Here is a 24,455-nt window from a genome sequence, read left to right on the forward strand (position 1 = left end):
ATTATAATAGAACTTCTATAAGATTTCTTTAATTTTTAATTCATAAGCATTTTTTTCAATTATGTGTTCCCGCTGTTGAAATTAGAATTTTCATACTAGATTCAAATACTATATCTAGAATTCATCTATTTCACCACTTTTATTTCTTTTGAAATAAAATATTTATATAAATTGATCATTAGAAATTTTTTTAACTGAAATATTTAGACTTTAGCTAATTTTTAAACTTATTTTGGATTAAGATTAAATCTGTGTACTTAATTAAGGGAAAAAGTAAATTAATTGAGAAGTTAAACGTTAACCTCGCCCTATAAGATAATGAATGTTTAGAAAAAAGTTGGGAACTTTTTAAAACTAGATCCGGCATCCACTTACCTTTGTGATATATATATATATCGATGAAGTCAAAGGTCAAATTTTGACACATCGGCCATCAATCTAAGCCAATCAAACAACATTGTATTACATATTCAATTTATTAATAGAAAACACACGTGGAAATTGGAAGTAAATGTTTATAACATGGCATTTAAAGAAAATCTAGCAAACATGTTCAATTAATAAAAACCACATAATATAATATAAAGATATTTAAAACAAATGGTTTAAAGAAAGTTGGTCCCTATTTGGAAAAAAATAACATAATTTTTTATATATGAAAAAGAAAGTCTCTTTTTGGTTGAATGACTTTGGTAAAAGGCATATATGCCAATTAACCATGTAGTGTGAATTAAAGTAGCTTTAAGAGAAATGGTCAAAATGAATAATGAAATAGTCTGATCCCACAGTGGCTGGTCCATGAAAAGTCCCATTTGTGTGGCTAGTAATGGTCACTCTTGATAAACCATCCAAAGTGGCCCTCTATGATTAAAAGGGATATTTATTTACTCTATGGTTGAATAATATATTAAAAAAGTATATATTTTCAAGGTGTTGGACTCGACGGCGAATGTTACATTCTTATTTTATTTTTTAGTGTAATGATATTTTAGTTGAATGCATTATATTAATCTCTAATGTTTGTTGTCGTTATTTAGTCAGAATAGAGTCATTTGTTACATTTTCTTTCAAGATATGATTTTGTATGAAATAATGAGATTCATATATTATGCAAGTGGTTTCCTATCATTAATTAAAATAATGAGTTTTCAATCAGAATATAAAAGTTGACAAAAAAATAAAAAAGGGTAATAAGATTCATTAAATTGCAAATATCACAAAGCCCTTTAATAGTTAGTAGCTAGTAGTCATAATCATCAAAAGAAAGCAGGAAAAAAATATTTCCATAGACTTTTTTCCTGAAAGTATTTGATGTAAAAGCTCACTCTAATTGTTTTTGTAAACATATTTATGGATTCCATTTTGAAATTAAAATATAGATTATGGTCTAATAATTATTAAAATAAAGGTGGCCACTTCAGCCTATATAACTCAACTAATTAAACTATTTATACATATTATTAACCAATAAATCAAATATTAGATAAAAAAATAATCTTTTTTAGAACAACTAGTGAAAATGTAGACAAAATATTCTGATACCATCTTAAATCATCAATTGATTCAACAACTTAAACCAGTAGGTGAAGATATAACCTAACAACAACTCAAATGAAAGTTTCTAACTAATGATAAAAAATTTAGGATTCTCTCAATTATTTTTTATTTATGTTTTTTAACTGTATATTTGTTTCCATAATATAGTTTTTATCTATTTTTAAAAAATATTTAAATTAATAATTTGTTCTAAAACAAAAATAAACTTTTAAAATCTAGAACCAATTTAAAAAGTGAATCACTAAACCAGGAAACTTAATCAGGAAAGATAAATTTAATATTTATAAACTTAACTTTAAAAACTAAAAGTCAGTTGTGAAATGGATCTTTAATTTGGAGCATGGGTGAAATTAAAGTATAAGATAGTTAAAATTCAATAGATTATGACAAATAAATTTAACAACTTACTATTATTTATTTCATTATTTAAATTTTATTTTGAAAGCATAAAACCCAACAAGAGTGCATTTTTTATTCCATCTAACCTATAAATATTCAAATATAATTTAATAATTAAGATATATAAGTATATCTTTGACTAAACATGCATAAAAAAGAATAATCTATTAAAATATTAATGTAACTTTGATAATTTGTTATAATCCGTCACTTGACACTTGTCATCTTCTCTATATTGATGAAAGAGGAAAACTCAAATTAAAACGCATTTATTAAAATTAGATACAATATAATGTATTATCTGAAGCCTACTTAATTTTTCACAAAATCTTTACTAAAAATAAACATCCTAACTCATAATAAATGATAAAATGTATACGAAAGTTAACAATTATAAAATTACTAGATATCTCTCTAAGACACCTAAAGGAAAGATAAAATGACATTTTTTTTCTTTCTTCACCATTTTCTTTGAACTTCAACAACTCTTAGGTTGTGTTTGGAAGTGATAGTTGGAGTAGTGATTTTATAAAAAGAGATTTTTGAACCATTAATTTTTAAACAAATCAAATTTATGTTTGGTTCCAAACTTTTTAAAGTGATTTTCAAATATATAAAAGTGATTTTGTATTACTATGTTTGGTTCTAAAAGTAATTTTAAAATTACCAAATTACTAAAAAGTATTTTATATTTGGACTTTTATTTATAATAAATATCTAATTTTATTAATTTATTTTTTCATTGTTTTATTGTTAAATTATTATATACATGATTGATATGTGAGATAAGAAAAATACACATAATAAAAACAAAAGAAAATTCAAAACATATATCTCATCCAATCTAGAAATGTTTATATCATTACAAAATATTAAAACTAGATATTATCTATTAAAATACAAACCGTATAATAAAAACATTAGCGAGATATAAGAAGTCTTGCAATTTTCTCCTACTCCTCTTCCATTTCCTTCCATGACAAGAAATTTCACTTTCTTCAACAACATTCAACTCGTTTCGGTCATCACTTGAGGTGAGCAAATCTTCATCATCGTTAAAAGGCTTGAACTCAAAGTCAGTTGTAGAATGAGTTCTTATAAAATTATAAAGTGTCATTGATGTAAAAACAATATTCACTTGTTTGTCAAAAGGAAAACTATGCATATGGCATAACATTCACCATCTATTTTTTCAAACACCAAATGTCCTCTCGATTGTACATCTTAAAGATGAATGTCTATGGTTAAATATTTCTTTTTTACCTCTTGGTTGACTCCCAAGACGAAAATCAGGAAGATGATATTTTTCACCTTTATAAGGGCCTAGATATCCTTTCATTTGTAGATATCCAGCATCAACAAGATAATATTTATTTACAAAATGCATAGTAATTTTTTTAAAAGAAAAAATAATTAAACCATGTGAAGTTTAATATTAAAATTTTCAAAGCAAACCTTTAGGTGGATGAGGAAAATTTAAATGAGGTCTTTGTAAAGCTTCCATGAAGATAGGTGAGTCATGAACATCACCTTCCCAACCAGCCCAAGTAAAAGTGAAGCACATATTAAAATCACATACGACCGTAACATTTTGGGTAGTAGTACCTTTTCTGCCAATAAATGGTATTTGTTTATCTTTAGGAGGTAACTGATATATTGTCAACCCCCTCCCGAGTTCATCTTTGAAACCCAAAATGAGGTGTGAGGACAACAGACACCACCCGTTTGAGATATCTATTGCCCGAAACTTCTCTTAGTTTAAGTCGAAATTTAAGAAAACGATTGAAAAACACATCTCATTTGAAAATCATTACTTAATACAAGTTGCATTAGAGTTTTACAAATATTTACATCCCGAATACAACTTAGTTAATAACATTCTAGCTCGTGGCAGACTTCATCTTTTAGCAACCTGGACTCTTCTGCTATCTGCAAAAGAAAACATAAAAGAAGAACATGAGCCTTAAGCTTAGTGAGTGACAACAACTTAAAGAGCCTCTTTCAACGCAAACAAATAAAAGCATATCACATTACGAGATTAATACTTAAACCTTAACCTCAACCGAGTCTGTTCTCCGCCCTACCTACACACACGGTAGTTAGTTAAAGCTAATACTTATTATAACCATTATATCTCTCATGTGCACATAGATCCTTCTCTTATGGGCTCGGAATCTAGGCTCATCAGCTCTCTAACCATTCCATATGAGGTTCCTCCCACAGGCTCAGGGACTAGGCCTATTGCCCCCCCGACCATTCTGTGAGATTCTGCCATGGGCTCAAAAACTAAATCAATTGACCCCCTGACCATCCCTGTCATATATTCTCATTCTCGTTCTGGCTATTCATTCATAACATAAATATAGAATCTAAAGGATATTCTTAAATTCCTTAAAAGAATACCACTTATAGTTTAATTGTAGGAATCTTCTTCTCCTTGCACGTTCCTTGGTTTCCCCCGGTTCCTTCTGAACTCTCGAGCCTATACTAGATCATTAATCAGCTCATACTCTCATAGTTAGGGCTAAAATAACTTTTGGAATAACTTATTGCCCCTAAACTTAGCTTACCAACTCCAAAAGACCTAAATCAAACCTCCAAATTGCAAGAACAGTTGTTGGACGCAAAGCTGTCTTTTCTACACCCAGTTTGTCAGTTGGATGGTCCCACCTACGTATATGGGATATTTTAAGAAGTGAACATCTTTCTTAGTCGCCTAGATCTCCTTACCCAGTGCCTGGACTGCTTGTTTGGATACCTGGCCAACTTTACCAGCGCTTGTTCAACCTTCAAAATACCTAGTGTTCAAACCCAACTCTTGGATACCTCCTCTAACGCTTGGAATTCTTCCTTCAATGCCTAGATCTCACCTTAAACGCCCAAAACTTCCCCAACCCTAATTTTCTCTCCAACTCTCTCTTTTCTAAATCCTTTTGAGAGAACTCAGAATGATGGAAGTGAAATGAGAGCTCCAAGGTATTTATAGGCATTGGCAACTCTTCCTTGTCACTCCCACATGTCTCAGACGCCTGATACCTCCACCTTGTATGGAGTTGAAGTGTCCTCTCTAGGTGAAGCCAACATCCATCCCAAGCCACCTCCTACTTGCGTGCTACTTGATGTATCCTACTCTCACCATGTTCAATGCCTGGTGCTTGCTTGAAGTGTCTTCCTCACATTTTGCATGCTTCAAGCTTGGTTCTAAACTGTCCACATCTTGCTGAGACTCCCAAGGTTACATTTGATGAAGACATATTTATTAGGTTTGATGCCTTAAATCTCGTAGGGTCCTATAGTTTGTAAACACTGTTGAACAAACTCTTTATGTATTTAATAAAATATTTGATATTTTATTCATTGTCTATAAAATATGTGATATTTTATTGCATTAACCACAAATCAATAAAATAACTTCCAAGGTTATCTTTGTAACTTAAACATGTATGTGGACACATACGAGTGGATCATGTTTAAGTGATAACCTAAGTTGTCTGTAGTAGATGGATAAGGCTGGGTACCTTATCCTGGTGACACTATGAGTATGACCCATTTTGTAGGTGTTACAATTGTTGTAAAATGCTACAAATGATTTGATCCTAATCATTCATGTATTAGACATGCGAGCTGGGATATTCTATACAAAGGAGTTTATGTAAGACCGGACCACGAAATGTTTCGTCTCATTATATAACACCATTCAAAATAGACTTACATTTCACCATGATGACCATAGGTAACATGACCTGAATCCTAAGTGAGTTTGTGAACTCCTGCCTATGAGAGTAGTCCTTTGATTTGTATGGGTGAGAGTGGCCAGATCACCTACTCAATAAGCCTACCATTCGTCTGATTGAGGAGTTGGAAACATAGCTACACAAGATGGAATTCACTGATTCCCTGAGGTAGGGGTAAGTAGATAAATTGCTCATTTAAGGGCTAATTCCGGGTCTTAAACAATGTGACACCACACCTTCTCCTGGCTCGAGAGGGGTTTAGTCATAGTAGGACTATGATCTACTGTTCATTAGAGAGATCAGTGATACTTAAGAAGTTAGATGTAACTATAGGGGCAAATCGGTAATTTAGTCCAACTGTACATACGAGCAATTTGTGAAGGGTTATCGTATTGGTTATATCCAATGGACACAAAAATGTATGTGTAATCCATGAGGTCCCCTTGGTAGCTCAATAGGGTTTAGTTGAGAATCAGTTTTTGGATTAATTTGAATTGTTCAAATTAATAGAGGGATTTAATTATATATGATATAATTAAATATAATTAAGTTATTTCAATTATATGTGATATAATTGTCATAATATATTTGATACATTATAGCTTAATGGGAGGAAATAAATATTTGAATGAGATTCAAATATATTTTCTATGAATGAGATTCATAGATGTTAAATTTAATATAAATAATACTTATATTAAATGCCATAAAATAGAGAAAAGAAACTATAGTTTATATTGTATGTGATACGATATTAAAACTATAGGTTATATGTTATATTTGATATAACATATAATATAATATGTATATATATATATATATAATATGATAAGTTAGTTATCATATTTATATTTATATTATTATTATTATTATTATTATTTTGATTAACTCCCTTCTCCATCTTTTCTCTCCATTCACATTAGTGGGGAAGGTTATTCTACATTAGTGGGGGAGGTTATTCTATTTGACAAAAAGAGAATAAAAAGAAAATTGTTTTTTCTTTGTTCTTGACGTTACTGTTTCTGTTGAACGATTGAGTGAAAAGGGACAGAAGGGTTCTATACTTTGTTTTGAGTTGTAAGAGTTCTCAATCTTCTTCCTCATACACATTAACCTTTCCCTCTTAACCAAAATAGTTAGAGCCCACCACTTCTGGGTTCTCACCCTGAGAATACTAAGGTTTCATTGTGGTTGTGTCCGGGTTTTGTTCGAGGTTATCTTGAGGAAGGTCTTCAAGAAGTTCGTGATCAGTTCGAGGGAACTTCATGAAGAAAAAGGTCTTCAAAGGTGAAATTATTGAAACCTTTTTTATTGCACAACATGCTATAATTTAATTGTAAATGCATATCTAGTTGTTTGTTTACTGTAAACTTTGTATTTAATAAATTATGGAATTTGGTCGATTCACTTCCACTCAAGGTTCTCTCATACGAGTTCCTTCAACATCAACCCTACTTAGCTCCACTCTAACGTCTAGCTCCTTAAATGTGTTTAAAAACTTCTAACTTTTCTATCATGCGTCCAAGGTGAAGTTCAACGCCTACCTAATTGTGTTTATGTTTCCAAGACCAATCCTTTGAGATATAGACTTTCTTGAGTGCTTCCCAAAACGCCCAACTCCCTCACTTAGGCGTCCAAGCATGCTATATCCTCAAGGCATGCATTTTCCTTGTTTCTCTTAGGGTTCTTGTTGTAGCTTCCTCTTCCATGATTACCTCAAGCTCTAATCTTCCTTTCCTTAGGTTTAAATCGGCCTTTATTTATCCCCCCATGCATCCAACATACTCCATGGGCGTCTAACCTTCAAACTCTAGGGTTCTAACTTCTGATTAGATCATATGCTTTTCAACACTTAGCCAAATTTCCAGCTTGGACCTTTATGTGTTCCTTACTTTATTACCATGCGTCCAACCCTAATCTTCTCACTTGATTGTGTCTAGATCAAAGTATGATTGTCCAACACTTAATCATTTCTCCCCCCTAGGTGTTTGACCTATCCAGAGTTGCTAAAGTTGCCCTAACATGCATCCAATCGAGCATTTCTATCCTAAGGTTGCGTCCAAGGTCCTTACCATTTCCAATTGTGCTTCTAACTCTGAGATGACTCATTTCATACTTACCACTTAGTCCAATTTCCTCCTTCTTCCTTGGCCTAGACGTTTACCTTGTCCCCTAACACTTAGCCAATTTGAAATCTTCCATTTTCAAGTCAATTCTAGGTTCAAAGCATAGTCTTGTTACTTAGCCAAATTTCTGGTCTCAACCGACGATACTTCCAACTCTTGAATTTCTTAACAGTTAGCTAAACTCTCCTCCTTATCTAGACCAATGCATGCTTCACTCGTAACCACATGGTCCCAACACTTAGAAATTTTTCTGAGTGCCAATGCTTCCTCTAAAGCATGGTTCAGACACTTAGCCAAAATTCTACCCTCTAAATTTTCAGCTTGGGTTCCCATCAACTATTCTTAACTCCAAGGCATAGTTTATGGACTTAGCCAAACTTCCCCTCCAAGGCTTGTATTCTAGGCTACTTCCTACCTTTTAAGGAATTATGTATGGGTAAGGGTATCACATATATGGGTGTCATCAATTACTCCTATGCAATTTTTAAAGTACGACCAATATCGATCATCACTTCTCACTTCTAATTTTACTTGAAGTTGCTCGAAATTGCGGATCACTTGGTTTAATGATGTCCACTACCAAACGACAAACAACGTCTAATACCAAACTAAACCATCTAGAAACAGTTTCGCCCGAGTGTTGAAACCTTGCTTGAATCATTCTATTGGATAACCCATGCCCTAATGTGATAAGGAACATGACTAAACCTTCTTCTGTTGGCATATCTGAAATACTTTTGAGGCCATAATTTTGATTAAGTGTCATTAATAATTGAGTAAACACATGTTTTTCCATCCTAAATTGTTGATGACACCTAACATCATGCCCATTTAAAACTTCTGGAACAAACTTGAAACTTGTGTGAAACGAAGTCCTATATGGTTCTTTGTCAACATGTTTTTCAAAATGACTCATAACCATTGTACATCCAATTTTAATTAAATGGTCAAATTCTTCATCGTCACTATTGTCTAAAGAGTTATTAGTATCATCATTATCAATTATATCAATTGACATTTTTGTTAACAGAAACACACACACACACACACAATTAACCATAAATGTCTTTCAATCATATTAGATGACATTTCTAAACAATAAACAATTTCAATAGTTCAAGAAAAATAAACAACAAAAGAAAATTAAAGTCTTGATCTAAAGAAGACTAGAAATTCACATCTAAAAGACCCAAACACCAAAAAGTATCAATGCAAAACTTTTTTTGCTTAAGAATTTAATTTTTGTCTTGGACTTCTTTATAGCAACAAACATTTCTCTATTTTCTCTTCTGGTAAAAACTTGAGTCGCCTTCATATACAACTCGTCACCTTCTACAATCTCAGGAAAGCTCGTTAAAGTATCCATTACTTCAAGAATATTGCAACTCGGTAAATCTCTTCTTTTGTACTCAATAACATCATAAAGACGATCTAATTTATTTGACATCTTAGATGACCCAACACCTGAACCATTTTTTTTCTCATTTTCTCTCTCCCTTGAGTATAAGTTTCACTTGTATTAACATCATTGGTCGTACTTTTAACATTTTATTCTCATTTACCTCCGTCTCTCCTATTGTATCATCTGCAAAATCTCTAACTCTATCACTTATAGGATTAGATGAAAAACCTTAATTTGAATTAGATGAAGGTTTTTCATCTCAAGGTTTGTTTATTTTAATTCGATTAGATGAAGGTTTATTTTAATTCTTTCAGCTATAAATAAATGACCCTCACACTTTTATTTATTGAATTACAATATTAAATGTGAGTGTCATTTATTTATAGATGAAAGAAGGTAAAATAATGTAATTTAAAAGTTATATAGCCTACAAAATAAGGAATGTGTCTTTGAAAAAGAAAAAAGAAATGTTAATGAGGTTAGCAAATGAGTATGAAAATGAAATCGATGAGTATTTAGAATAGAATTAAGTTACTCCTTATTTCCAAATTGGTGTTGGTCCCTCAAAGTGCTTCAATTTTTTTAGTAAACATCATCAACGACATTTTTATTTTTATTATAGTTAATTGGTTATCATTCTCTCATAATAAATGTCTATCAATATTTATTATTGTTAAATAATAATATTTTACTATATTTATAAGCAAATTTTGACATTCTTTTTGTTTCAAACTTAATGAACGCAATTTTCACCTTTTTGCCGTCCAACTTCTTTTAACTCAATTTTAGATTTATTTTTCTTTTTATTATTCATAAACAAACATATAGAGATTGATTTTGAAGGTTTAATAAGGCCGGTCAAATTTATATTCAACATAGTAAAAAAAATTATCTCAACAATGGAATGATCATTTGAAATCCTAAAAACACTATATCATAGCTACCACAAAACATAAAGTATAACTTAACTAACTATAATATATATTATTGATTAAAAGTTTATTTGGATTAATTTTTTAAGTGTTTAATTTTAAAAATAATTTTTTTTACGATCACTAAAAATAGTTTTTGAAACACTTTCAAAGTGTGATTTAAACTATAAAAAGAGTTTAAACAAAAAATGACTTTTCTAGAAAAATATTTTTTTTCTAATAACTCCCACCAGATTATGAAAATCTAAAATTCGAATCCACCAATCCACTTGTTTTTTAGCTTAAAAGAAAAAAGAGTAGCTACTACAAATTATTTTCGAAGATCTATTCAACTAACCAACTTCTTGAAGCTGTGGCTGTAAAGAAAGGAATCCAGCTTGACTTTGCTCTTGAATCAAGTCCTTAGCTTATGGAATCAAACTTTAACAAAGTTTTCAATTGGATAAATAGATAAAAATGAGTGATTTGAAGGAGAAAATAACTTAATTCGATTTCTTGATGAGGAAAAAAGAACTACTTAATGAAGTTAAGAGAGGACCAATCCCTAAGTTTCATATAGACACCTCCCATTAGGATGTTTGATTGAGTAATTATCTTTTACTTAATTGGCTCAATAAAATAATAGACCTAAAAGATAAAATAGTAGATCATATACATGGGTCACATTAATACTAATATTAAATTTAAATAAAATCTAACATTCTCCCACTTGGCCCATTGACATTATTTGCCACATAAGGTTATAAACATGACGGGCAGAGAAGATAAAAAAAAGGTATCTTCATATTATGATATCAATGTCAAGTCAAAGAAACTACTAAAGGATCATGGTTATCGTACATCATTGTATTAATGTACTCCATTCCATGTATCACAAACTTAGTTCTTCATCAAACATGATCTATAATAAAGATAAACAATAATGGTCCAATAATAAGTGTCTTTATTAAAGACAATGTCTTGTTTAATTTACACAATTTATTTATGTATATACAAATCATAAAAAACAGGACCATAAGATAACTGTGAGTTTGATATTGTTTTCTGCAGTCAGTCGTATAAACATTAGGCTCAATCTATTTGATCTTTTCCAAAGTTTGTAGAAAAATCTTTCCTCTACACCACTAGTATTATAGTAAATGCCGCAGGTTTCTCATTTAAGAGTGTCAAATCAAGATCCAAAATACCGAGATGGAATTGGATTTGTTGCAACTAATCAGAGAAAATGAGTCCATTAAACTTTATAGATGTAGCTTGCGAATGAAGAGAAACAAAAACATATACTTGCAAATACATAATAAATATGCTTACATATTATTGCTTTGAGAAATAAACTTAAATATATAATGTCAAATAACATTAAATAATCATTAAGAATATATTGAAGTTCTTCTTTGGAAGATATAACAAACATACAACATTTATACACAATTGATGCTAAATTTAATTTCATATAATTGGTAATCAAAATTTTCAAATTAAATATATTAGTTATCTTTAGATATACTAAAAATATCTAACCAAACATCTCAATTAGCCATAATAAAGTTTAAAACTATAAAACTACTAATCAACCTTTAGGCAATTTAAAATGTTTTATAATAATGAAAATTGATATACTCATGATAATATCTTTAATGTTTCATGATATCATCTCCTTCATTAGCATCACATAAACATAAGTAATTTGAGTTAACTTTAATTTGATTTCGACTTAACTTACTAATTTGGTCACTTTGGTACTAACAAATTATTCATAATATAGATATCATAATAAAATAATCACAAATATAATGTGCAAAACATAATAGAATATCTATAAGACTTACTAATTTGGTCACTTTGGTGACTAACAAATTATCCATGACATAGATATATCATAATTATAAAACAATCTCAAACATGAGTTATTAAATTAACTTTAATTTGATATCTGTAGAACTTACCTTTGGAGACTAGCAAATTATTTAGACTATAGATAACATAATAAAATAATCACAAATAAATACATAATTTAAATTATTCTGGTGATATATACCTAACACATAAAAGATAATAAATATATAAGTTGTTATAACAAACTTTATGGAATTTTGCATAATTTATTATCTTCTAAACTTAATAGAATAATCTAACCGTATGAAAATACATAAACATTAATAGATAACATAATTAAATCTTGCATTACGTTAATCTAAGAAATTTGAATTCAAGTTGAGCAATATATAATTTGAATTTTAAAACTCTAATCTTGATAGTGATTATCTTATGATTATCTTTAATTGTCTTTATTTTTTTTCTTTTTACCCATAGATAAAAATTTTCCTTCAATTTTTAAAACTTACTTGTTTTCATGAATTAACTTTCATTTTGATATGTATATAGAACTTGCTAATTTGGCCACTTTAATACAAATTATTTATATATCATTAAAAACATAATCCAAGTAATTTACATCATAAAATTTGCAAAACTTTATTAATATTGCAAATAATTTTATCGAAAACTTCATACAACAACTAAATTGTGATTTAAATTATAAGGATAAAAAGAACTTTATCTATAACATTCATAATACATAAATCGAAGCATAATATATTTCCTTAAAACATAATAAAATTTAAAAAGTATAATATAGAAACATCAATATCAAAATTCAAACTCAAAAGCATGAATAAACTTAAATCAACTTAAAATTAATATGAATTGAAAACAATAATAATAAGAGAATATGAGTACAGAAACAATAAAAAAAAATCTCAATTATTCATAATTGGTTTGCATTAAAAACTTAACAGCAAAACTTTTTAATATTGTCGCCGACAACAGGAAAGTTTCTCTTCTCATCGGAAAACTATAGTTGCTCAATTTAATAACCTAACACATAATACCATTAAATTTATTAAAAGTTAAGCAACTTTTCATAACTCAAAACCAATCAAATTAAAGGTGATGCAATTTGAAGGTTTTATGAAAAATTCTGGGTCATTGTGTTTGTTACTGGCGGAAAAGACCGAGTCTATTTTACAATTTAATACATAAAAATTCCCATTGATTTGCAATTACAAATTCACAGATTAAAGCATAATCACCGGCAAACAATAGTTTATTTAATGTGAAAAAATAAAATCAATCATACATTAAAACATCAATAAAAAATCACAAATTCTCAATCAAGACTCTGATACCACATTTACATTTTGACTTCATGATTATAGAATAAAACCTTATTTTTGTATAAAACAATAAATGTCAAGATCTTAAAATTAGATGAATTTCAACATTAGTTAGATATTTCTCTCTCTTGGCCTTTCTTTAGAATTTAATTAGATTTCTTAATGTGGAGAAAAAGAACTACTCCATGAGGACGAGAGATGACCAATCCTAAGGTTTTATCTTTATATAAACACCTTCCATCACAATGTTTGATTAAGAAATTATCTTTACTAAATTGTAATTATCTTTTACTTAATTGATCCAATAAAATAATAGAACTAAAAGATAAAATAGTAGATAATATACATGGACACATTAATCACAATATTACATTTAAATAAAATTTAAAAGGTTCAACTCTCAATGATTCTCACTTCTATTGAAATTAAAAAGAGAAATTACTCTAAGCTCTAACATGCATATTTGCTTGAAAAATTATTTAGCAACTAACTACATTAAAATTCAACGAGAAGTATATATTTCGACCAGTTGATGCATTTTATAATAAATAAAAAAAAAGGTAAAAACTCAAAACCTAACCACGACTCTCAAATATATATCATTGATGTCTAATAGCTAATGGTTCGATTACTCCATCTCAAATATAGTTGAGTTCTAAAAAAAGAGTAACTGAACAGTATAATGTCTGACATGAAGATGATATAAACTATGAAATCTTTGAGTTATCTCAAGACCAATCACATGTTTAAGGTCCAAAAAGCTACAGTTAACTCTGAATTTCCAGATACAAACATAAAGCAACTTAATTGAGAAGAATCAAACGATAAAATCTAGTAAGAAGCTTTATAATTAGTTTAGTATGATGCTACAATATGAAATTGATTGACGTTTGTTAAAGTTCATTAGTGTTATTTTATTTGCAAGCACACTTTATTTTGGTATTTTCATTTTAGACTTACATATGTCTTATTTGGGATTTTAGTTAAATATGAAATTTTGAGTTAGGGGTAAAATAGATTTTTAAGTCTTTTTGGTTAAGCATGGTAGGTTTTATGGATTGAAGGGGAACATTGTACGGTAGGTTTTGAACTTTTAATTTATTTATAAATGAAATTATTTGGTAGGTCTCATCACAACTTTGCAATTTTTGAGCATATTAAAAACATTCAAGTAGGTCTGGTCAACTTGGTTGTAGAGCGTTCAAATTTAAATTAAGAAACTATTTCTACTTATCTTTTAATCTTTGATGAAAAGGTAATCCAAACCTAATTCTTTTCTTTAGATTGACCTCATATTGATATGAAAATTTTAGAATTTGATATTAAGGGTCAAGAAAAGGTTCCTAATTTCCAAAATTGATAGGATTTTCATATTGTATCTACATTTCTGTTATATTTATATAAATCCTAGAGATATGAAAAAAAATGTTAAAAGAATATCACTAACTTGGACTTGATATATAATAAAAAATTAAATACTCTTTAAAAAGTGTGAAACGCATGTTTCTTAATTTAAATGATGTTTTTGAATCTTTAAATATATTGTCGAGGGTTGTCTCAGATAAATCTCAAAGCCCAAGTGAAATAGGGGCTACATACCGCGTGTCCTAAAAAGGAAAAAGTTGTACCCTTAGATTTCGAGTCTACAAGTCGAGCTGAAGAAATTGCATCAAAGAAAAAATAACTAAGCCAAGCTCAACACTGACACTCTACAACCTTAAAGACCACACCCATCATCAACATTACATGTAACCCAAACATGAGTAAGAGAAATAACCATATAAATAGTCTCTCATTTCGACAATTTGAGAGGGGATATCAATTAGTGACCACTAAGCTAAATACTTCTTATATTAACTCAAGTATGGAAGTGTACTTGTAAAGGCAGCTCACTAATTTTTATAAACCACGCGGCTGTTTCTTTAAGAAGCTTCACAATAGTTGATTTTTCTTTTATTATCTGTAAATTTATATTACTTTGTATCAGTTATTCTTCATTTATAATTGTTTATCGTGGTTAGTAGTGCAAGTGGTTACAAGAAAGTTATTCACCATGATTCTCTAAGCACCTAATATGGTTGTAATCTCGAGGGTATTTAAATCCCTATAATCAATGGATATGGTATGCTTTCCATCATTTACTTTCACCCAAAATTATCTTTAAATCTGGTTTTTCAAAATCTTTGTGTACTTGACTTAACACTACGCTAATGCAAGTACTTTCATTAGTGTTATTTAATATCATGTATGCGACAAGACAAAATACGGTTCGATTATAATGATAAGAAACGCTTAAAAGAAATTTGTAGGCGTTTGTGAATTGTAATTTGCAAACGTGGAACAATTGAAAATGAAACTTTCACGCATACTCCAAAAGGAAAAAGAAAAAAGAAAAAAGAAAACACAACGTCGGGAAGAGAAAACGTTGCATGGAATTTTGATTCGGAGAGCGGTCCATTAATTGAGGTGGCAAATTCGTGATTAATGAAAAAATAAGGTCCAATTCTGTGTAAAAAAAGCATTTTCTCTTTGCTTATTTAAAGGAGAAATTCTGGGCGTATTGAAAATCTGTTGAGCGTGTCGGTTTTATCAGAGAATCGTAAAAGAGAGTAGAGACGGAAACGAGAAATGGCGGCAGCAGCAGCTGAAGGACGAGTCATCCGCTGTACCACCATTGATTCATGGAACCACCAAATTCAGAAGGGCAATGCCTCTCAAGAACTGGTATAACCTTTTCAATTTCCATTCTTTCACAATTCTGTTTTTTTTTTTTCCTTGATCAATCGCTTTGTGTTTTCGCCAATACTTGATTTGATCCTCAGTAATATGTTTATTGATTTTCAATGCATCGCCATTACTTGATTTGATCATCCGAACCACCACTCTCTTGTGTTGTGTGTATTTCAAAATGATATTGATATGATATGCTCGAGAAACTTTTCCTTTCTTTTTCTTTGCTTTTGTGGTATGGTAGAAAAAAGTAGTAATCAAAGTGTGAAATGTTTCGAATCTTTCGTGCTTCCTTTTCTTTATTCAAACAATCAATACCATTTTTGTCTCCCACTTAATTGCTTTCCTGACCAAACAAATGGGATACCATCTTTAATATTATATATATTATATATTAGTAGATTGATATGATTATACAAAGCCAATCCCAATCCATTCCTTGACTAAATTTCACTACCAATCATTTTCTCACGAGAATAGAACCAAATTTCATATAGCTAATAATGACTACCGATTATTGAGTTCTTGACATTTGAACGTACAATACTTGTTCATGAGTCCTAAAACTGATGCAGATAGTTGTGGATTTCACTGCATCATGGTGCGGTCCATGTCGATTTATTGCACCGTTTGTAGACGAACTTGCTCAGAAATTTCCTAGTGTCACATTTCTCAAGGTTGATGTGGATGATCTGGAGGTACTATAAATCGCCATTTACAAATCTCTCACTTGGTCTTGCAATATAGCTCAATTGGTTTAAACATATATCATCGACCAAGAGGTTAGAAGTTCCAACCCTTGTATGTGACTTTTGTTAAATTGTGTTGATTGATGCAGTCGGTGGCAAAAGACTGGGGGGTGGAGGCAATGCCTACTTTTATGTTCCTGAAAGAGGGAAGCATTGTGGACAGGGTGGTTGGAGCTAAGAAGGAAGAACTGCACCAGAGAATATTGAAGCACATGGCTGCTACTGCTTCTGCCTGATATTCCCACCAACGATAAACAACTTTATTACACTATGAACTCGCTATCATTTTCTATACTTGATTATCAATTTCTATCCGCTCGCTTTGTTGTTAGAACATGGTATATTCTCCCTTTTGAAGTGGTTTATATTGTTTGTCTTTTCTTCTTTCTTTAAGTTGTAAAAACAATATTATTGTTGCATTAGTATAATTGGGACTTGGGAATCTGATATTCAATTTTCTCCATAAGGAAAAGAAATCGATTCTTTAGGAGGAAGATTTGCTTAATGTATGTTATATATAATTCTGAACTTGCACCCTTATTAATATTCGATTAGACTTTAGTGTCGTGCATTTTGGAATGAAATTATATACCCTGCTCCATAACTGGAGGAATCCGAATGTTTGGATCTTATCATCCAGTACAATGGCTGCTGCTTTACCACAAGAAAGGAATTTCATATTCTATACATAAAAGTTCTGTTCCACTCAAACAAAAAGGAAATAGAGATCTAGAAAAAGGGTCATTTAGAAGGTAGAATGTCAACAATTTTTTTGCTTCAAACTGGCCTTGTATTGCATAAGGCACTAGTCACACGAGGTCACAGACAACAATATCCTAAATTTGGGTTTGATTTTTCCCCAAAATAACAAGCTGAAATAAATTACAGAATATAAATTAACTCTCTTTCCCAAAACCCATTTCCAGTTAAAATGCCAGGAATGGGAATTGAAATTCACCTCAGGGCCTAGATTGCAGAACCCCGGCATTTACAAACTCTACCACCTATACCTCTAAAAACCTATTGCCTTTGGCACCACACGCACCCTTAACGAAAAACTCGCTCAATATGAAAACCAAATCATCAGATACAACTCGAAAACGTACTTCTTCTATATCTATCATTGCTGGTAGTTGGCAGTTCAAGTCATTGAATCATGCAACTTTTTATAGACAGCTAAATCTCCTCTTTTCAACCAACCCAATCAACCCCTCCAGTTGGGTTCTGCAGCTGTAGTCGCTGGACCACATACAACTTCAACTGATAGTCGCTTCAACACATTTGGACATGGATCTTGCCCAAAGTTAGTATTGGATATGGTAACAGCACATCTTTGTTTCCCTATGCACCTCTGTAGAAAGAGATGACAATATGAGTGGGGATTTATATACACAGTGAAAGAAGAAAAACAAAATTTCTTACCTTCTTTAGAATGTCGTATGACATAGGAGCGTGGCAAGTTCCTTGCTGGTAGCTCCCACAGGTTCCTAATGGAGTTCCAAAACTTGCAAATTTGATGGAAGTTATGGAATAACCTGCAGAACACTTGAGATGAACTTTGGGTCTATGTAAATCCTCTGACTTTCCATAGCTTTCGATATGCCAGTTCTTAAGAGTTGGATGGTATTCTGAGACATCGGCACAGACACTAGTCACTGATCTCTTCACCAAGCTGATGCTTGTGGGATTCCCTCCGAGTTCCTCAAAGACTACTAACAGATTGTCTTTTGGCTTCAACCAAGCACGAGGCACATGGTACCTGAAAATGAAATATAGTTAGGTTATGTAAAAGAAACTCATTCTTCAGCATTGATGAACTTCCCTAGTGTGAAGAAGTTACCATCTTTGTGTTGGCTGGCCACAGCCTTGCTGACACTTGGGAGGTCTAAAGGTTCCAGCATAATTGCATTTATCACAGTTACCAGTAGCATAGGCAGTCCAGTATCTTCCAATACTCACTCCATTAATCCATATTTGACCCTTCCCCATTCCTCGCATGTCTATAGCCAATGGTTCATCCCCTTCAGGTGCATCAAAGTTACTCTGCAAGTAAAAGATGAGGTTCATACTTTTAAGGGTCATCTCATTTTTCATTGTAAAGTTATGTTGAATTTGGAGTCAGGAAGTACCTTGTGCCAAGTCAGTGGTTGCGGTGCTTCTGAAGCCAATGATCCTTCCATCCATTCTACTGAAGATATACCATTTGGAGATACAAGATTCATGGCTTCTCCTTTCAGCCCGACCTATTTTAGAGGAGTTAGGAGTGAGAAAAGCTTTGTCGCAGATGAAATTATAACATTCAAGAATCTTGGAGTTGAATGATCAAACCTTGTAAGTCCATTTCGACCAGGATAAGTCCCATTTTCCTTGATCTAGTCCATGAAGAGCAACTGGACCTAAGATTCCGGTGTTCCATGTCTCAAAGTGTCCCCCAACATTCTTCAATAACAACAATTCAAAATGTGACATCAGCCACAAATAGGGGGGAAAACCAAAAAACATATTAGAAGTTAAGGGGCCATTTTGATAATTACTTTGATAGCGGTTTTCAAATTTTTGTTTTCAATACTCTTTTTTGAAATTTGTGGAGTGACTTGTAAAAATCACTCCACCCATCTTGGGGGAGTGATGAAGAGGAATCGTGTCTTTTATAATTTAGTAAAAATAAAACACTGCAGGTCAGGACTCTCTTCGAGACTTATTTCAAGAGCAATTGAAATGAACAATCAGAGGTAAAAGGCAGGAATAAAACTCACTGGCAGTCCCACAGCAACACTCAGGAGTGCAATTGTGTTTCGTCCAGCATGAAAATCGACTTTGCCAGTATAAGTGAATCTTCGATTTTCTCTTGACCCAAAAGCAGAACCTGATAACCAACCAAAATTTATTAAACTTCTTGCTTTCTTGATGAGGAGACATAAAAAAGAATGAGATAGTATTGCACCTGAAAGCCTCCCATTAATAAAGATATGCACAGCATGGCCAGTTGACTGAATGATCAATGTGGGGAGTTCTCCACCATGCAGGAAGGATTCTGTTGAGCCAATATCTACACTGGAGGGATGAAAAGAGAATGTATTGCCTGTTTAGTATGCAATTTTGAATTTTGTTTTATGTTTTCAGATTTTGAGTCGAATGGATTTGAGAGATATCCATTTGACAGATTTGTTTCATAGAATCATTTTTAGATAGTGTAATCCAAATAATAGAAAGTCTTAAAACAATATTTTTATGTTTTCAATGTATCTAGATTTTAAATTTGAAATTTTAAGAAGCAAAATTACATTAAAAATTATAGTATTTCATGTTATAAACTCATTTCAATTTTGTTAAACTAAAATATGTATAATATAATATAAATAAGATGATATTGTATATAATTATACAGAATCTATGACATAAAACATATTCATTAATTAATTACTAATAGTAGAGATTCAACCTAATACTTAGTTGTAGTTACAACTTTGCTAAACACATTTTGAATAATTGTTTAGGCCTTTAGGGTCCAATTTGTTTCTAAATCTGCTATCAAAACATTCAAAACCACTAAAGACATGAAATACAAATTTCTTTTTCATAGAATTGCTTGTTTTCAAATCACTAACCAAGTGCACTCCAGCTCCAATGCCATCAGATAACATGAGCTAAGCTCTCAAGGCAAATCTTTCAAAGTAGCCTAACCAAACTTTCGACATTTCTATTTTACCAAAGATAAGTCTATTTGACACTATTTCTTTTCCAATAATGCTTCTAGGCTTTTTGGAAGATCAGATAATGTTATGATTTAGATAGAGAAAGATAAAATGCAGAGTCAATCGTTATCTAATTGTAAGCAAGCAAGAGCTGACCGGCACCGTTAGTCAAGGAAGAATTGGTCTCACCTAGTAATATACCACAGGTAATCACTAGTGTCTTTGGTAACATTTATCTGCTCCAGTAGACCAGAAGCAGTCATTGTTGTACTATCATCTTCAGCCGAAATGTCTTCATTGTAGCTTTCCCATAAGAGCATTGGAGAGTTTGTTGGAATCATTTCCAGTTGTGATGTTTGAACTCCAACCTGGAAAACAAGTCGAAAATAAAATCAAGGTGAGCCAGAAACAGAGTCTACTGAAGTTTTTGGCACTTGCTAATAAACTATAATGCAAGGAAATTTTTTCAAACCTTAGCAGTATTGAAAACTACGTTTCTGCAATCAGGAAGGATACTGATAGACCATGGAGGTAAATTATAGTGCATGTTATTGAACATCACTCTTACAGCTGAATTTGTGTCATAATTTGAAAGAAAGGCTGCACAATTTCCTGATTCTGATGTGTAAACATAAGCCTAGAAATGTTGAAGATCGAGCCTCAGTAACTCTGATTAAGCTTAGAAGGTGAGAGATGAGAATTATGGATGACGAATAAAACACCTGTTGAGAGCTCCCTAATGAAGTCACAATTGGATCTGCTGAAACTAAAGCTTTCTCGCACATCTTTATCGCCTTATGAAGCTCCTTCAAATGACCATACTTTGGCTGCCTGATCAAGCCTATCATAGTTTTTGAACAAAGTCAATGTATATACTTTCAATTATCGATAACATGGGAACATAATTTTAGCCATTTTTGTATATTTCCTTTCTTTTAAACAGCCACATTACATCCACAAGTTCTAATGTGTAAAAAGATAAGGTGGCTCTTTTGCAGTCATGAGCTTGTTCCTTTTCGTTTCTTGCATCTGTATCGACTGTATTTTTCATTGAAATGTTTTGGAAAACAATTTAGAATAAGTGAGATTCAATTCTCACCATATTCATCTATTGGAGCGTCATAGTCATAGCTGGTAGTGATGAAAGGTCCTCCTGCTGTGCGTCCAAAGTTCGTCCCTCCATGGTACTGTCACATGAAGAGATGAGAATTTTTAGGTAAATAGTTCACAACAAAGTAATGCTTGTGTCAAAGAAAAGGAAAACCAACCATGTAATAGTTAATAAACGATCCTCCTTTCTGAATGAACCGAGCAACAGCAAATGCCAAGTCTTGAACTGGTCTCTGGTGAATTGGACCCCCAAACTCATTAAACCTTCAGGTTTGTCAAAGGCAAACAAGAGAAATAAGAACCTATCATACAATCAAAAAATGGAATGACTATAATGAGATAAGAGAAAGGCTGTTACAAACCAGCCACTCCAAGCCTCTGTCCACATTGTAGGTTTGTAGGGTTTATTGGGAGAGAATGCATCACAATAAAAGCCATTGCATGTATTGATCTGCCACAGACAAAAGCAGAGTTTCTCAGGCAAGCTATAACAACCCTGAACTCCATTTCAAAATTTAAGTAATATAGTGAAGAGAAGTGCTAACCACTGGATCTGGGGCATCCTCTTCCTTGCACATCACCCATGGGACACCAGTTCCGAGTCCTACAGCCATCTTTGCTGCCCAAGTCATATAATTTTGCCCAGCAGCCCCAAATAACTTGCTTTGTACTCCATATTCATTCTCAATCTACAAGATCAAAATCCGATTATGTAGTTCCATAACTTCAATTATTCGCTTGAATTAGAGCTATACTTCAGAAGAAGAAGAAGAAACTACAACTTTTTATCCCCAGTAGATTATCTAACTAGATGTTAGTACCTGGGAGAGAATGATGGGGCCACCTTGGGACTCAAACAAGTTTTCACTTTTCATCAACCCCACAATTTTTTCTGTAAATCCCTGCATTGCTCTCTGAAACAGCAAGAGCGACTTAGCGGATTTTTCCATAAAATTTGGGCAAACCAAACAAAACAATCCCATTGCTATTGAAAGCACTGCTTTTCCCCTTCATTTTAGCTTTAGCATATAGATTAAAGAGGCATGCATATGAAAATACCTTGAAAGGTTCATTGTCTGTTCTGAAGCTAATGCCTGGGACATACTTCAGCCAAACAGGAAACCCTCTGCAGGAAAAGTTAGAGATTAAAACAAAGGAAAATGTTGCTGCAAAATCAAGCTTATACTTGTGAAAACCCCCCTAAAAAAAATGGAAGATGAGAAGTTAACGAAACGATTCATTTTAATTGTGGAAAGAGAGAGAGAGAGAGAGAAAGAGAGATGTGGAGATCATATAAGGAAGGGGTACCCAAAGTTCCACTCCGCACAAACATAAGGTCCAATGCGTAGATTTGCATAGAGTCCAGCTTTTTGAATGGTCTTTATGAACCTCACCAGATCATATCTCCCTTCAAAATTATACTGAAAGCATAGAGGACAAGCAAAATGAGAATTAAAACAAAAAATTCCTTGAGAGAAGTTTGTGCGAAAGCAGATATGAGAAGCAAAACAAACAAAGAAATGCAATGGGATGAAGCTTAGATAGAGTAGTTACAGTACATTGCCAGGGGAAGGTTCATGGACATTCCAAAACACATAGGTTTCAACAACATCAAGACCACCTTCTTTTGCTTTCTGTATCAGATCTTCCCACATCTACACACATTTCATTTCTCAAGAAATCAGAAAGAAAACCTCAAACATTCCCACCAAAAAACCAAAAAAAGGGAAGGAGAAATGTGTACCTCAGGAGTGCTTCTTGGGTAATGTATGGAACCAGAGAAGAGTAGTCTTCTCTGCCCATTAATCAAAATAGCCTTCCTATCATATGTCACACTACATTGAACAAGCTGAATACCCAGAAACCAAAATAGTCCCAAAACCAACATTGAAACCTTGGAAACCGAGTTGGTTGCCATTCTTGAGAAAAAAAAAAAAAAAAAAAGACCCAAAACTTTCTTGGGGTTGAAGGGAAAGTTGAAATGCAAAGATCTATAACCCACCAAGAGGAAGAAATGCTTTTACTACTGGTTTATTCCAAGCATCTGCTACCACAAACGAAGCAACAGAGCCTCATTCCCAGCTTGAACACGGCACTCAGATCCGAGCCTCTGATGACTGCAAATTAATGGAACCCATATACCTGGCTTTATATACAGCCTCCACTCACCGACAGTCACAAGTGTCGAAATCCACCACAGGTTCACTAGGGACTGTAAATGTGAACTACAATACACAAAAAGTGAAAGATGCCGTACCTCTAGTGACCTACCAAAGCTGGAATTATGTAATTAAACAGCAATAAATAAACGGCTTTCATTAAGTGATTTAATTAATATGTCCTTAAAGCATGTTTTTTAACAGAATTTGGCAAAGTGCTAACTGCTTACAACTTTTTCTTTTTGATGAAGTGTCTAATTTGTCTTCCCATATATGTACCCTCCTGATTAAGAGAACAAATTCCTTAATATTTTATTTAACCTCTTACATTTAACTTCATTAGAATTTAGAAGCAGAAGAACAGAGCGGGGATTTTGACTGAAGAATGGAATTGTAGCCAAAGCAAACCAACAAGGGAAATTTGTGGTCCATTATCGTAAGGAAACGGAAAGATAAACGACATGTCGTTATGTCCCCATATGCTACTTTTGTCTGGGTCTCTGTGTAGAGCATGCCCCACTCTACCAAACACCATGTGAACCCCAAACTTTTCCTGGGTTTTAATGGTTCATGTGAAACCCAAAGGAAAACCAACATCCTCTTTAATTCCTCCCCCATTTTACTCATCAAAATTGTTTTAATTTCATTCTAATCAACCCAAGTTTCAATTTTTAATCTTTCATATG

At 32.2% G+C, this 24,455-nt stretch overlaps 2 protein-coding genes across 3 annotated transcripts; one reads left to right on the top strand and one right to left on the bottom strand.

The window, feature by feature from the left end:
• Positions 1 to 15,872: 15,872 nt before the first annotated feature.
• Positions 15,873 to 17,310, top strand: LOC120073334 (thioredoxin H-type). The gene is made up of 3 exons (XM_039026114.1): positions 15,873 to 16,050; positions 16,632 to 16,754; positions 16,895 to 17,310. Exons 1-3 carry the CDS (start codon positions 15,955 to 15,957, stop codon positions 17,039 to 17,041), a joined length of 366 nt encoding a protein of 121 aa, XP_038882042.1. The 5' UTR covers positions 15,873 to 15,954; the 3' UTR covers positions 17,042 to 17,310.
• Positions 17,311 to 17,527: 217 nt separating this feature from the next.
• LOC120073333 (beta-galactosidase 3) lies at positions 17,528 to 23,713 on the bottom strand. 2 transcript variants are annotated; one of them, XM_039026112.1, is made up of 19 exons: positions 23,355 to 23,711; positions 23,170 to 23,265; positions 22,919 to 23,031; positions 22,670 to 22,736; positions 22,432 to 22,524; positions 22,156 to 22,299; positions 21,973 to 22,061; positions 21,769 to 21,874; positions 21,600 to 21,687; positions 21,223 to 21,341; positions 20,973 to 21,137; positions 20,690 to 20,868; positions 19,750 to 19,859; positions 19,562 to 19,671; positions 19,134 to 19,244; positions 18,935 to 19,048; positions 18,646 to 18,848; positions 18,228 to 18,564; positions 17,528 to 18,156 (listed from the first exon to the last, which is right to left on the bottom strand). In XM_039026112.1, exons 1-19 carry the CDS (start codon positions 23,526 to 23,528, stop codon positions 18,010 to 18,012), a joined length of 2,565 nt encoding a protein of 854 aa, XP_038882040.1. In that variant the 5' UTR covers positions 23,529 to 23,711; the 3' UTR covers positions 17,528 to 18,009. The 2 variants fall into 2 exon arrangements, with proteins under 2 accessions (XP_038882040.1, XP_038882039.1); XM_039026111.1 differs by having other exon boundaries at positions 19,562 to 19,859; positions 23,355 to 23,713.
• Positions 23,714 to 24,455: the final 742 nt, after the last annotated feature.

This window comes from Benincasa hispida, chromosome 3 (genome assembly GCF_009727055.1).
Source record: "Benincasa hispida cultivar B227 chromosome 3, ASM972705v1, whole genome shotgun sequence".
Classification (NCBI taxonomy): domain Eukaryota; kingdom Viridiplantae; phylum Streptophyta; class Magnoliopsida; order Cucurbitales; family Cucurbitaceae; genus Benincasa; species Benincasa hispida.